Source organism: Mesoplodon densirostris, chromosome X (assembly GCF_025265405.1).
Source record: "Mesoplodon densirostris isolate mMesDen1 chromosome X, mMesDen1 primary haplotype, whole genome shotgun sequence".
Taxonomy (NCBI): domain Eukaryota; kingdom Metazoa; phylum Chordata; class Mammalia; order Artiodactyla; family Ziphiidae; genus Mesoplodon; species Mesoplodon densirostris.
In genome coordinates, this window is record NC_082681.1 from 51,932,948 (window position 1) to 51,945,406 (window position 12,459).

The 12,459-nt window shown below is 41.7% G+C and overlaps 1 protein-coding gene across 3 annotated transcripts; it reads left to right on the forward strand.

Annotated features, from left to right (window-relative positions):
- The first annotated feature begins 5,619 nt into the window (after positions 1 to 5,619).
- Positions 5,620 to 11,249, forward strand: TSPAN6 (tetraspanin 6). Of its 3 annotated transcripts, none has more exons than XM_060086767.1 (8): positions 5,620 to 6,170; positions 7,064 to 7,105; positions 7,507 to 7,581; positions 8,427 to 8,525; positions 9,042 to 9,176; positions 9,492 to 9,575; positions 10,282 to 10,387; positions 11,025 to 11,249. In XM_060086767.1, exons 1-7 carry the CDS (start codon positions 6,084 to 6,086, stop codon positions 10,348 to 10,350), a joined length of 591 nt encoding a protein of 196 aa, XP_059942750.1. In that variant the 5' UTR covers positions 5,620 to 6,083; the 3' UTR covers positions 10,351 to 10,387; positions 11,025 to 11,249. The 3 variants fall into 3 exon arrangements, with proteins under 3 accessions (XP_059942750.1, XP_059942749.1, XP_059942751.1); XM_060086766.1 differs by having other exon boundaries at positions 5,765 to 6,170; positions 7,064 to 7,252; XM_060086768.1 differs by lacking the exon at positions 7,064 to 7,105 and having other exon boundaries at positions 5,768 to 6,170.
- The last annotated feature ends 1,210 nt before the right edge of the window (positions 11,250 to 12,459 follow it).

Sequence of the window (12,459 nt, forward strand, 5' to 3'; positions counted from 1 at the left end):
AGGGCTCATTGTTAGCTCAGAGGGGAGATGGGTTCAGGGGAGCAGTAGGAAACAAAGTTGAATAAATACAGTAGGGCCAGATTGTGAGGACCTTGAAATCAGATATAGGAGTTTACATTAAACTTATGTGTTAGGAAGTAGTGAATCTATTAAATGAGTGTGTGTGTGTGTGTGTGTGTGTGTGACACAGAGAGAGAGAGAGAAAGAGAGACAGAGAGATGGAGAGAGAGGAGGGAGAGCTAGTGAATGAGCAGAGGAATAAATTCTACCAGGGTTGTTTTCTTTCTAAAAAATCCATTCACGGACTCCCTCTTGGCAAAGAGTATAGTCCCAGCTCTTAGCAGGGCACACCGTACCCCGCACAAGCAAACCTCACTTATGTCCTCAGCCTAGTTTTAAACATTCACCTCATGACTCCCCATTCTGGACACATTGAACTTCTTGCTCTTCCTTTCACACTGTGGTAGCTTGGAGCAGATATATTTACTCTACCCTGTAACCCTTTCCCTTCTTTCCTGGGCTGTTGAGACCGTATCCATCATTGCTGCTGAGAAGCTTCCCTCAGCCCACCCCAGCCAGAACTGGTTTACTTCACCTTCCTTTGTATCATATCACTTTGTACATGTCTCAATTACAGAATTTATCATACTTATTGTCACTGCTGATATATGACAATCTCTGTCCCCTATTCTCCTAGTCTGTTCATCTCAGACTCATCTCTGTCCCCTACTAGCCTGTGAGTGGGACCACGGCTTAGTCTTCTTCATTCCCCCAGCACCAAACACAGAGGCCAGCACGTGCTAAGATGAGGATGCTGCATAAAGCCTCATGTACCACTTAGGGCTGGAAGGAGCAGGGCAGAGGGGGTGGTAGAGAGAGATTAAAGAAAAAAATGAAGGAGAGATTATGGAACTCATAGGGAGATCAAAGTAAGGGGATAAATGAGACAAGAGGGGCAGCATTTGTATGAAGCACTGGGATGGGTAATATGAAGACCTTGCTCAAAACAGGGGGGGTCAATTTAAAAAAACCAACATTTCTTCAGCACCTACTATGTGTGGGTAACACTATGTTAGACACTGTGGGGATATAAAGTTAAACAAAACACCTTTCCCTATGATTTGGTTGGGAAGATAAGACAAAGACTGGCAACATTCATGCATACAAATACAAAGTTTTAAGGTTCTTAAAGTTCAGTATCATTTTCAACTTCAAGACTTTTAATATGAAGCCTCTCAGCAGTCAATAAGATATTGTTTTAAGAAATATTAGATATGGAAACCGACTTGCCTAGTTGAGATCTCAGCAAAGCTCAACAAGCCTAGACTTGAAACAATTTTCTTAGAAAGTGGACTAAGACAAATTGACATGGAAATGAAAATTTTAATACCATTTAGGAGTATTTCTCATTTCTCTGTGTCTCAAACTGTATATTATGAGCCTTCTTGAAAGAGGCAAGATCAAGGATGGAAAGGGAAGAAAGGATTCATAGAGAACCCGAAAAGACAAGAGGAATAAAAAGATATTTCTATTCAGGAAACTAATTTTTAAAACTATACCTATGAATTATCTGTTTAAATGATGATATTTAAATTATGTGTTTAAATGATGTTTATCTGATGGCTGTAATATAAAATATGACACTTTAAGAAAATAAGTAGAGGGTGCTTTTATTTATTTTATATTTTATTTATTATTTTTTTTTGCATTACGCGGGCCTCTCACTGTTGTGGCCTCTCCCGTGGTGGAGCACAGGCTTCGGACGTGCAGGCTCAGCGACCATGGCTCATGGGCCCAGCTGCTCCGCGGCATGTGGGATCTTCCCGGACCGGGGCATGAACCCATGTCCCCTGCATCGGCAGGCAGACTCTCAACCACTGCGCCACCAGGGAAGCCCTAGAAGGTGCTTTTAGATTTTACGATAGGCACTTAGCCAAAGGTAATTGGAGGGATTCTAGAAAAGGTATTAGAAAATGAAAATGGTAAGATCATTATGTGAATAAAAGATAAGATGCATTCTGTGCAAAATGCCTAATGTCTTTTTACTGGTGCCTAAGACAAGCAGTAGTAATGTCCCAAGACATTATCAACTTAATTTTTCTGGATTATGTCAGTGTGACACTGGGATGGCTTAGACATTTAGTTTTTAATTTCATTTAACTTAATCATACCGTGAGTGACTACTAAGTGGTTAGCCTCAGAGACCAGCTATGACCAATGAGCTGAACAAGGGTTGGCTGAGCACCAAAGGAGCTCATCAACTGAGCATTGTGTCCTAGGGTTCTGGAGAGTATAAAAGGGGGCGTAGTAGTTTCTGAACAACAGGATGTAAGACAGGTAAGTAGAGAAAAAGCAGGTACTGAAAGCAGGTACTGTAGTAATGGACTAAGGGTATGAGTTAACCTGAGTAGTCAGAGTATAAGCACTGATGTTAAAGAAAAAGGTATGTGTGTGGGCCGGGGTGGGCGGTTGCGGGGAGGACGCTCTCACTGAGTTGGGGTTGAGCTGAACCTTAAGTTGGGGGGGCAGGAATTTTGAGTTTGGAGAGTGGGAAGTGAGTAGGGAACCGATCTTATTTATTGGGGAAGATAATCATACTGGTTTATTGTGGAACAGAAAATTCACTTTGGAAAAGCTGTAGGAAATAAGTTGATACATGTGCTGGGGGAGGCATCATTTAAATGCCAAAGAGAAACATTTAAATCTAATCTTGAAAGTTACAAGAAGTTAATAGGGAAGGGACACAAATCTATACTAAATATTGAATGTAAAATAAGCAGCAACAATACTTAAGGAAGGTATCTTCTTTTTTCCTACATTTTCGGCATCAGACATGTTCTTGTGCTCAGAAAAGAGGGAGAAATTAAGAGGCTGAACCAGAAGAACTATTGAACTCTCTACCACTCTGGGATGCGCAGTATTACCTCCTAGGTGATTGGGCTATTGAGTGAAGGCAAAAGTAAAATTCAACAAAAAACCCCAAGTACGAGGCAGAATTGGGGAAACCATTGAGGTTCTTGTGCTTCAGGGGCTCCAAAGAGCCCTTGTTTGTGTTTAAATGTACAATGGCAGCCATGTCTCATCACAGAGTGGGCCCCATTTCTGCTGAGGGAAACAGAAGTTGCCAGGGCTTAGTCCTAGGTAAGTTACTTAGCCTCTTTGAACCTGTCTCCTCATCTGTAAAATGTGGGCAGTGGTAGTCCTCATCTCACAATAAGGTCTTTTGTAATGTAAGCATGAGGCAAGGCTTGTTGATTGCTTAGCAACGGTGGTTGGTACATAGTCAATGTTCAATATTGCAGTCATTATTAATACTTTAAAGAATAATCTTATAACCTAGAGAATTACTTGTTAAATTGCCTAGATGGGATGAGACGCCCCTTTGTCTGGGTTTGGACCCAGACCCAGGCCTAAATTTGAACTAAACTGAACTTCTGGGTTTGGTGGCATGGCAACAGAGCGGGGTGGGGGGGAGTAGCAGGGTGGGAGGCTCTGGTGCAAGGTGTTGTGGCCATAGGAATATTAAATTCCATGTCAGCTTTCGGTTTAATTTGGCACCAACTGCTATTCAAACAAAGCAGCGTTGTGAGTGACAGAGGAAGGGAGAGGAGGAAAATCAACACATTCTTGGAAATAAGATGTGGCTTTTGATTTGACTATTTTGTTTTTTCTTCAGCCACAGAAGTATTTATTTGCTCTCAGGCTCACAATGAAAATCCCTTTCAGGACATGGTACAAACCTAAGCCTCAGATAAAACTTCCATTTAAGATGACAAGAATTTAACAAGACTTCCCTGATACTTTTTTGTTTTAATATGAGAACCCCTCAGATAGTGCTATCTAGTTTAGGGAGACAGCTTTAATTATACTTAGAGCCCCCCTCAACCTCATTTCCTGTAGCTATGGCATATGTGGTACTTTAAAAGTTGATGTCTGCCTTATGCCTGATGACCTTGGCTTAGTGTTTACAAGATGTATAGATGTATCATTTACCCATTCTCTCCATGTATTTATGTGTTAGGCTTTTCTAATTTTAGGATAAGATTTTAGTATAAAGTGTAGCAGTGCAATAATTCTCCAGTAGTTGCTCTCTTGGACCTCAGACATCTGGCATGGTGCTATAGGAGCTGGTCTTAGGTCAATATTTGAAGCACAGGGAAGCTCTGTGTGACCAAGTTAATGGAACTTTCCTGTTTTCTGGTTCTGTGGTGTATGTTTAAAGCACGGTTTTGAGCAAAAAGTTTAGGTATCCATCTCTTCTTCACTAATGCAGGACTTATTGTCATAGCAATACAGTAAATGCCCATTTGTAATGTTAAGCTTGTGTCAATGATGATGTAAATTGGTTGGTTAGGAAACTGATACTGTCTTCTAATCCCACGCCTCTAGAAATAACACACACACACACACACACACACACACACACACACACACACGACACAGTTTCTTCCCTCAGAGAGCTTATACTTTAGTTGAGAAACCAGACCTTAATAGATTAAAAAAAAAAAATCCCTCTCCTGAGGTTTCCAGTATTTAGGAGACCGTGAAGAGGGCTTTTTTTTTTTTTTTTAATTCCACTTTATCCCAAAGTCTGACTTTGGGCTGCCTGTGGACATAAGGGACCGGAAACTTTCTGGTGATTCATTCTCATCCTGTAAGCAGTTTAAGTCCTTAGGAACACATGGTCTCAAGTTCTAGGAAGATCTAAGCAATTGGGAGAATTTCTTGGGGATGAGCAGACACCAAATACCATATACAGCTTGTATAATAGGGGAGATGATGCAAAGCAGTTATCTCTAGTTTTGGCTTTGCTATTAGTTGTATGACCTATGATTTCAGCCTCTTTGTGATCAGCTGGTTCTTGATCTGAAAAACCAGAAGGCTGGAATAATACAGTGCCTTTCAGTTTTAACATTTAAAAGGGGGTCACATTTACCTGGTATTCTCTGTAGTGCCTTCCCTTTTTGAAGTTTGTAGCTAATAGCTGAACTTACATTTCAGGATTAAGTACTTTAAAACACTTTTCCTCAACTCCCAAGTTACTCAGAGGATAAGGGAGGAGAGGGATAAAGGAGCTTGGCAAATTCTTGTAGAGAAATTCTAAAATTCATTATCTTTCATCCCTACGTTTGGAATTCGTACAAGTGATTATTTCTTATTATTCTTATGCCCCCTCCCCACCTCATAAAACAATGTTCAAAAATCGAAAGGCACAAAACAGGAGAAACAAATCAGCGTAATTCTACCATTCAGGTAAATTGCACTTTTCCTTTCGGTTTTTGTCTAAAAACATGTGACTGGACGTATCGCTCTGCGATCTGCTTTTGTTTCTCTTTGGAAATATATATCTTGAGAGTATTTTGCTATGTCATAAAGTATTCTTAGGTCACTTTTTTTCTTTCTTTCTCTTTTTTTTTTTTTTCAGTACGCGGGCCTCTCACTGTTGCGGCCTCTCCCGCTGCGGAGCACAGGCTCCGGACGCGCAAGCTCAGCAGCCATGGCTCACGGGCGCAGCCGCTCCGCGGCACGTGGGATCTTCCTGGACCGGGACACGAACCCGTGTCCCCTGCATTGGCAGGCGGACTCTCAACCACTGCGCCACCAGGGGAGCCCCAGGGGAGCCCATTAGGTCACTTTTAACCTCTTTCCATTTCTGTTTTTCCTTCCGGGCTCCAGGGGCTGGCGAGGCCGAATCTCAAAGCGCTGCTGGTGCTGCTGGTGCTGCTGGTGATAGAAACAATATGATAGAGTTATAAGGTCAGGGGGAAGGGTGGCGGGCGGGAAAGATTCCTTGAGCGAAAAAATGAAACAAGCTCCCCTTTGAAGATCTAAGAAATTTCCGACACTAGAACCTTTTGTGTAGAGTTTTCGGCAACCTTCGGCAGGGGGCGCTCGGAAATTGCCGTCACTTTCCGGACAGCCTCCCAGACCTTGCCCTCTAGAAAACTGTACAGTGTTTCCGGCTCTTCTCAGTCGCAGACGTTCGTAACTTTTCGGCACTTTCCGGGGAGACTCGGGGGCTCCGCGCCTCGCTCACTCTGTTCCGATCGCCTGGCGCGGCGGGGCAGGGTCTCGGGCTAGTCATGGCGTCCCCGTCTCGGAGGCTGCAGACCAAACCGGTCATCACTTGTTTCAAGAGCGTCCTCTTGATCTACACATTCATCTTCTGGGTGAGAGACGGAGACACCCGGGGACGGGAGGGGATCCCGGGCTGGGGTCGTGAGGAGGGAGCTCGGATCGGAGGTGGGGAGGGAGGCGCTGGTGGGGCTGGGGCGGCGGTCGCTGCTGGGACCCCGGCGCTGGTGACGACGTGCTGGGGCTCGAGCTCGGGCTCGGGCATCTCGCCCGCGCGGGTCGGGGTGTCGGGCGACGGCAGCCGAGAGGCTGAGCCGGGACCCAGACGTGCCTAGCGTTGGAATTCGATGCGAGGGGCGAGTAAGGGAGTGAATCCCCCCAGAGCAAACAGAGGGTGTCCCCGGACCATTGGAGAGGCAAGGCTTTCCCGGCCCCAGTGAGGGCTCGCTTGCATAATAGTCTTTTTCTTTTCACTGCTTCATAAGAGGGGAGTATTTCGCAGGTAAGTATGGTAATGGCTCCACTCCCGCCAATCTGTCCTTGGGCTTGCTTTGTGTACCATCCCTTTGTACCCTGTGCTCATCTCTGAACTGGGGGGAAGGGGAAAGTTTCTGGAACTCTTAGAAACACTCCCCCCACCCCCACCCCCATCTGCGGAAAGGTTTTCTTCCTAAGGCGGGTGTAAAACAGTTAAGTTTTGATCCCTAGGGCAAAAAAACAGGTAAAGTTTAAGAATTTTGTCAAGGTGCCTTCTCTAGCTGCCCCTTGGTTTTGTCCTGGCCACAGTGATCCAGCGTGTGGATTTATCAAGGCCTGTTCTTGTGTACAGCCCCACCCCCTTGTCTACCACATCCCAGCCACAGCTCTTTGGCCACAGACTGCTACATGAATTCTCACACCTATTGTTTCTTAAACACCTAGTGGTTTGTGGTTTCAAGATGTTGCTGTATACAGTGTGTAACTCTCAATTCTCTGATTTCCCACATAGATCACTGGTGTTATCCTTCTTGCTGTTGGCATTTGGGGCAAGGTGAGCCTAGAGAATTATTTTTCCCTTTTAAATGAAAAGGCCACCAATGTCCCCTTCGTGCTCATTGGCACTGGCACTGTCATTATTCTTTTGGGCACCTTCGGCTGTTTTGCTACCTGCCGAGCTTCTGCATGGATGCTAAAACTGGTGAGTCCTTGCTTTCTTAGAATTGGTTGTTGGTTTTTGAAAAGGCTTATATGTTGTAGGCTTTGTTTCTTGGAACTAGGCATGGCCCTTTTTGATTTTTCCTCTTCCTTATGAAAACTTAGCAAGTAACAGTGTAGCTGCCAATTCCCACCTTTGTGTTTTCCCTGCCCTTTTCCATAAAAACGTGCTGAACATTGACTCCCTTTGCAGCTGTGATGTATAAACTGACTTGGACCTTTCTTTTTATCCTGCAGTATGCAATGTTTCTGACTCTAATTTTTTTGGTTGAACTGGTCGCTGCCATCGTAGGATTTGTTTTCAGACATGAGGTAAGCCTGAGTTTGGGAACCTTAATATGTGAAAATTTATCCTCTAAGAGATAAAGCTGGATAAATTTAAGTAATAGAGTTAAGCGACAGCTTTCACTAGTTTAAAAAATCACTTACAGCTGTGTTTAAAGCTGACTTTTTCAACCTGTAGCTGACAGTAATAACTTTCTGGTAAAAAAAAAAAAAACCTAGCCCACTTTTTTGGTAAAGACTGATAGTCACCAGAAGAAAATTGAAGGTACCCATAATTATTTGTATTTGCAGTCATTTTTCTGTGTATAAGTACCTATTAAAGTGTACATAGTACAATTTATAACTTTAGCGATAGGAAAATATTTAAAGCACAAAATTGATAACACAAAATTGATACCTTCTCCACTCATCAAAACCTTAATAAATCTGGGGTTAGGAAGTCATTCAATGAGTACTGAAGGCTCATCAATGAGAGTGGTAGTGCAAAGTGGTAGTGCATTCTCCCAGAGTGAGATTGTGTAGCTTAAAAATCCCATAGGCATCAAATGTGTACTCAGTTGAAAGTGAAGAAAGATTGAGGGTGGGAGGAGATACAGCAGAAGGAAGCTGCCACTTGAATAAATATATGTTCCCATAGCACTTTGAACGTCTAGTCGTTATCATCTTTTACTGGAATGTTTTGCTTAGGAATCCCCTTAGCTAAACTTACATTGCTTAGAAGACAGGATTGGACCATAGAAGTTAATTACCATACACATTGCTGCTATCAAAGATAGGACCATTGGTCAGATGTGGGAATTTCTTATTTGACCTAGAAACCAAAAGGACATTCTAAAATCTTTGTTTACTGGCCTTGTGTTTCTTTGCTGTAGATTAAGAACAGCTTTAAGAATAATTATGAGAAAGCTTTAAAGCAATATAACGCTACGGGAGATTATAGAAGCGATGCAGTAGACAAGATCCAAAATACGGTAAGTGGTCATAGGTGGTGGCTTCTCAAGAGGGGAACACATTCCTTATTCCCTCAGAGAAGAGGATAGGGCCCTGCCTACCAGACGTTGTCCATTTGTACTGTAGCAGTGAAAGTAAGGCCAGTCCCAAAGTGCTAATCTCATGAATTATAATGCCAATAGAGAACAGCTGCTTTAAAATATGTCTTTTTTTTTTTTTTTCTTTTTTTTGCGGTATGTGGGCCTCTCACTGTTGTGGCCTCTCCCGTTGCGGAGCACAGGCTCCGGATGCGCAGGCCCAGCGGCCATGGCTCACGGGCCCAGCCGCTCCGCGGCATATGGGATCCTCCCAGACCGGGGCACGAACCCGTATCCCCTGCATCGGCAGGCGGACTCTTAACCACTTGCGCCACCAGGGAGGCCCTAAAATATGTCTTAAGCTAGAGATCACCAAGTATAATCTAAGATGATGGTTTAATTGTTTGACTACAAAGTGGTAATATGAACTATAAATGCTTCCGTTGGATTTTTTTTCAGTTGCGTTGTTGTGGTGTCACCGACTATAGAGATTGGAAGGATGCTAATTATTACTCAGAAAAAGGATTTCCCAAGAGCTGCTGTAAACTTGAAGGTTGTTCTCCTCAGAGAGATGCAGATAAAGTAAACAATGAAGTAAGGAGTAAAAAAAGAATTTAATTTTTACTCACAATACATGTAATCTGAAATAGGGCAGAGCAGGTGTTATTCTCATTGAATAAATGAGGAAACTGAAGCTCAGAAAATTGGTGACTTGATTTCACACTTATGCATAATCCAAAAGGTGGAACCTGTGTTCCTCAAAGGAGACAGGATTTGTTATGAAAGAATAAATTTTAATAAAAGAACAATCAAAGGCTAAGGTAGCTCATCTTTCGCAGAGATGTGTGATCAAAGTATTTATTATGGTTTGAGCTGTACTTAATGTTTTTTTTTTTTCTCTTCCATCAGGGTTGTTTTATAAAGGTGATGACCATTATAGAGTCAGAAATGGGAGTTGTTGCGGGAATTTCTTTTGGAGTTGCTTGCTTCCAGGTAAGTCCTTGTAGTTAGGAAATGTTTCATCACTCTTGTTAAGTGTAAGCTACAAGATTTCCACTTTGAAGGCTTCAGTTTTTGCTTCAGGGCGCTGGTTAGCAAGGGCATTTTTAGAGAAGTCATATTTTCACAAAACTCTCAGTTGCTCATCACAGTAGAGATGTAGTAGTTTTGCTCTTTTCATTCCAATTTTTGGTTGTCTTGCATCTTATGTTTTCCCACAACTACAGAGTTCTCTAAGACCTGCCCTGCTAAGTCTGTCTGAATCTGCACTAATAGCCGCTAGCCACCTTTCAAAAGTTACGTGGCTAGTGGCCACCGTGTTGGACAGAACAGGTATTACAGAATATTTTCATCATCACAGCACTGTTTTAGAATCCTCCAAGAGAATCTCTGCCTTGATAGATGGAGATTTTACTTGATGAGATGCATATTCTAAGCCATATCCTTTTTGCTCTGATAACTGAGAGGAAGAGTAAGGAAAGTTTCCCCAAACTTCAAGATTTTCCTGAGTGATTTTTGTCAGTGGTGGTTGTGAAATTCCGATCACAGTAGTAGTTAGACTTCACTTATATGCTTATTCTAGAAAAAAACTTAAGGAAATTGGTAGTGAATTAGAAGTGAAAGGAGAATATACCTGTATCCTGAGGTCTTTGAGCTTTGTGTGTATGTGTGTTTAATTTTGCTTGTATTTTGTTTCCAGCTGATTGGAATCTTTCTAGCCTACTGCCTCTCTCGCGCCATAACAAATAACCAGTATGAGATAGTGTAACCAGCATAATACGGGCCTATTCCTCTCCAACTTTAAGGTATGTTCATTTTGATCCTCCGTCCTCTCAGTGTTAGTATTTACTCCAGCCTATACATGTGATGGATGGACTGAGTTTGCCAAGAAGGTCATGTCCAGCAGTGCATTCAAATTTTATTGTTACTGTGTAACCCTGCATAGGCACTTGTCTCTCAGTACAAGTCATGGCCAAAAAGGACAGAAGGGCCTCTCTGGGTTTACCTGCACATGTCAGCCTAAAGATCCTAAGTGGTCCCCTTTCTAACAGATTTGGACCTAGTGTAGAGAAGTGAAGAATCCCAATAGTGACCTGGCAAGTACACTCTGCTCTTGGTCAATATCGGCATTTTCCCCTGGTCTTTTACCTAATTCTCATTTATTGCAGTCCTCTGGTGGACTGTTACTAGAGCCATAAACTCATCTAGCTTAACTAGATTCTGGAGAAACATGTGCTTCAATAACTTCAGTATTTGAATGGTAAAACGTGAGAACTGTAGCTGGCTGAATTAATCCCTGGGGCACCCTTCACATTTGAATTGAGCCACTGACTGGGAACACATGAAGGTCTTCATTAGCAGACTGGATTAAAATGTGTGGAAAGGAATACAGATATTGAAATTTGGGTTATAAGTAAATTAACTTTTTTTCTTTAATTTTAGGATTTTAACATCCCCACCCCCAACCCTGTGAATTACAAGATCGCCTGGATGGAAGACTGACATTTCTTACAGATAGATTGAAAAACTATACCAGTAGTCTGATTCGATCAAGACATTTGCTTGATATGTTTGAAGTCCACCTTTTGTCCCATTCATGTTAGATAGTTGAAATCCCCGTGTCACTCTGAAACACTGGAAGAGCTTAGTAAATTGTAAATGAAGCAATACTGTGTTCCTCTTGACTTTTTTTTTTCTCAGTGTGTGGCTTTTGAAAGTCACTGTGAGTTTGCTGTCAATGTAGTGTGATCGAAAATTGATCCCTCCAAACTGGACCTTTTCCCAGCCAGGGTTATCTGGTGTGATTGTATAATTTGCATCAAGAAGTTAAAATATTTTCATTAGTCTCTGTTCTGCTGATAGGCAGAGAGTCACATTGCATAATTTAATTCCAGCCAATAGTTGAATAACACCCATCATTAGAGTTGCCAAACGGTAGTAACGACGGTCTCTGACCTCTAAGGCACCCAAGACTATAAAAGGCACTACCAGTCCTCTGTGATACACCAGGTTGCAACACAGTTAACACTTTACATTTCTTTGCCTCGAAATTTAGGTATTTATACTAACATTTATATTTCCCCTATTGTTTGAAAAGTTCTAATTATTACTTAATGGTGTCAAGAGTTATTGTATTCTCCTTAGGAATTTAAAGCAACTCATCTTCATTAGCTTTAGCTGGTATTTCCTTACCAGGTTGATAAGAATTGTCAACATTAAGGTTAACTTTTAATAGTCTTAGTTTTGTTTTGTGCCTTTGATTAATAAATATAAATCTTTTACACAATAAATAGTGTTTTCCTCTAAAATCATTGTGTTTAACTTTTGGAAAATCTGGGATGGTTGTTTTCCACTAAAAAAGTTAAGCCCCATATTTCTACTTGGAGTACAGTTTTAGATATGAAATATAAAACTGAGGTCTTGACTCTCATTTTTAAAAAGTCCCTGTTTACATGAACTATTCCCTGTGAAAGGATTGCATTCCTTGCTATGAAATAGCATATGCTTAGCATTCTCCTAGAGATCAGACTCTTTTTATTGTATAGTTTATAGTAAGAAGTTGGATAGGGAGAGGTATAACTTGTACCTTCAGGCTAGTAAGGAAATTAATAATTAAAATTGGAGTTGGAATGGGGGAATTCTTTCTTTGGTTTTGAGTTTCTTTATATATCCATTAGTAGAACCTAGCTCATTGATTGCCACACAGTCCTTGAATTTGATGGTAAAGGGGAATCAATCACAGTTATAAGGAAAGTGGATAAAAGCTACTAGTTGAAAAAGATTAATAATGAATTTTGGGGTACATGTTTTAAAGTACTTGGAATTACTGCAGAGAAAGAATATTCTCCATTAAAATATTTGATGGGTGACTTTTTAT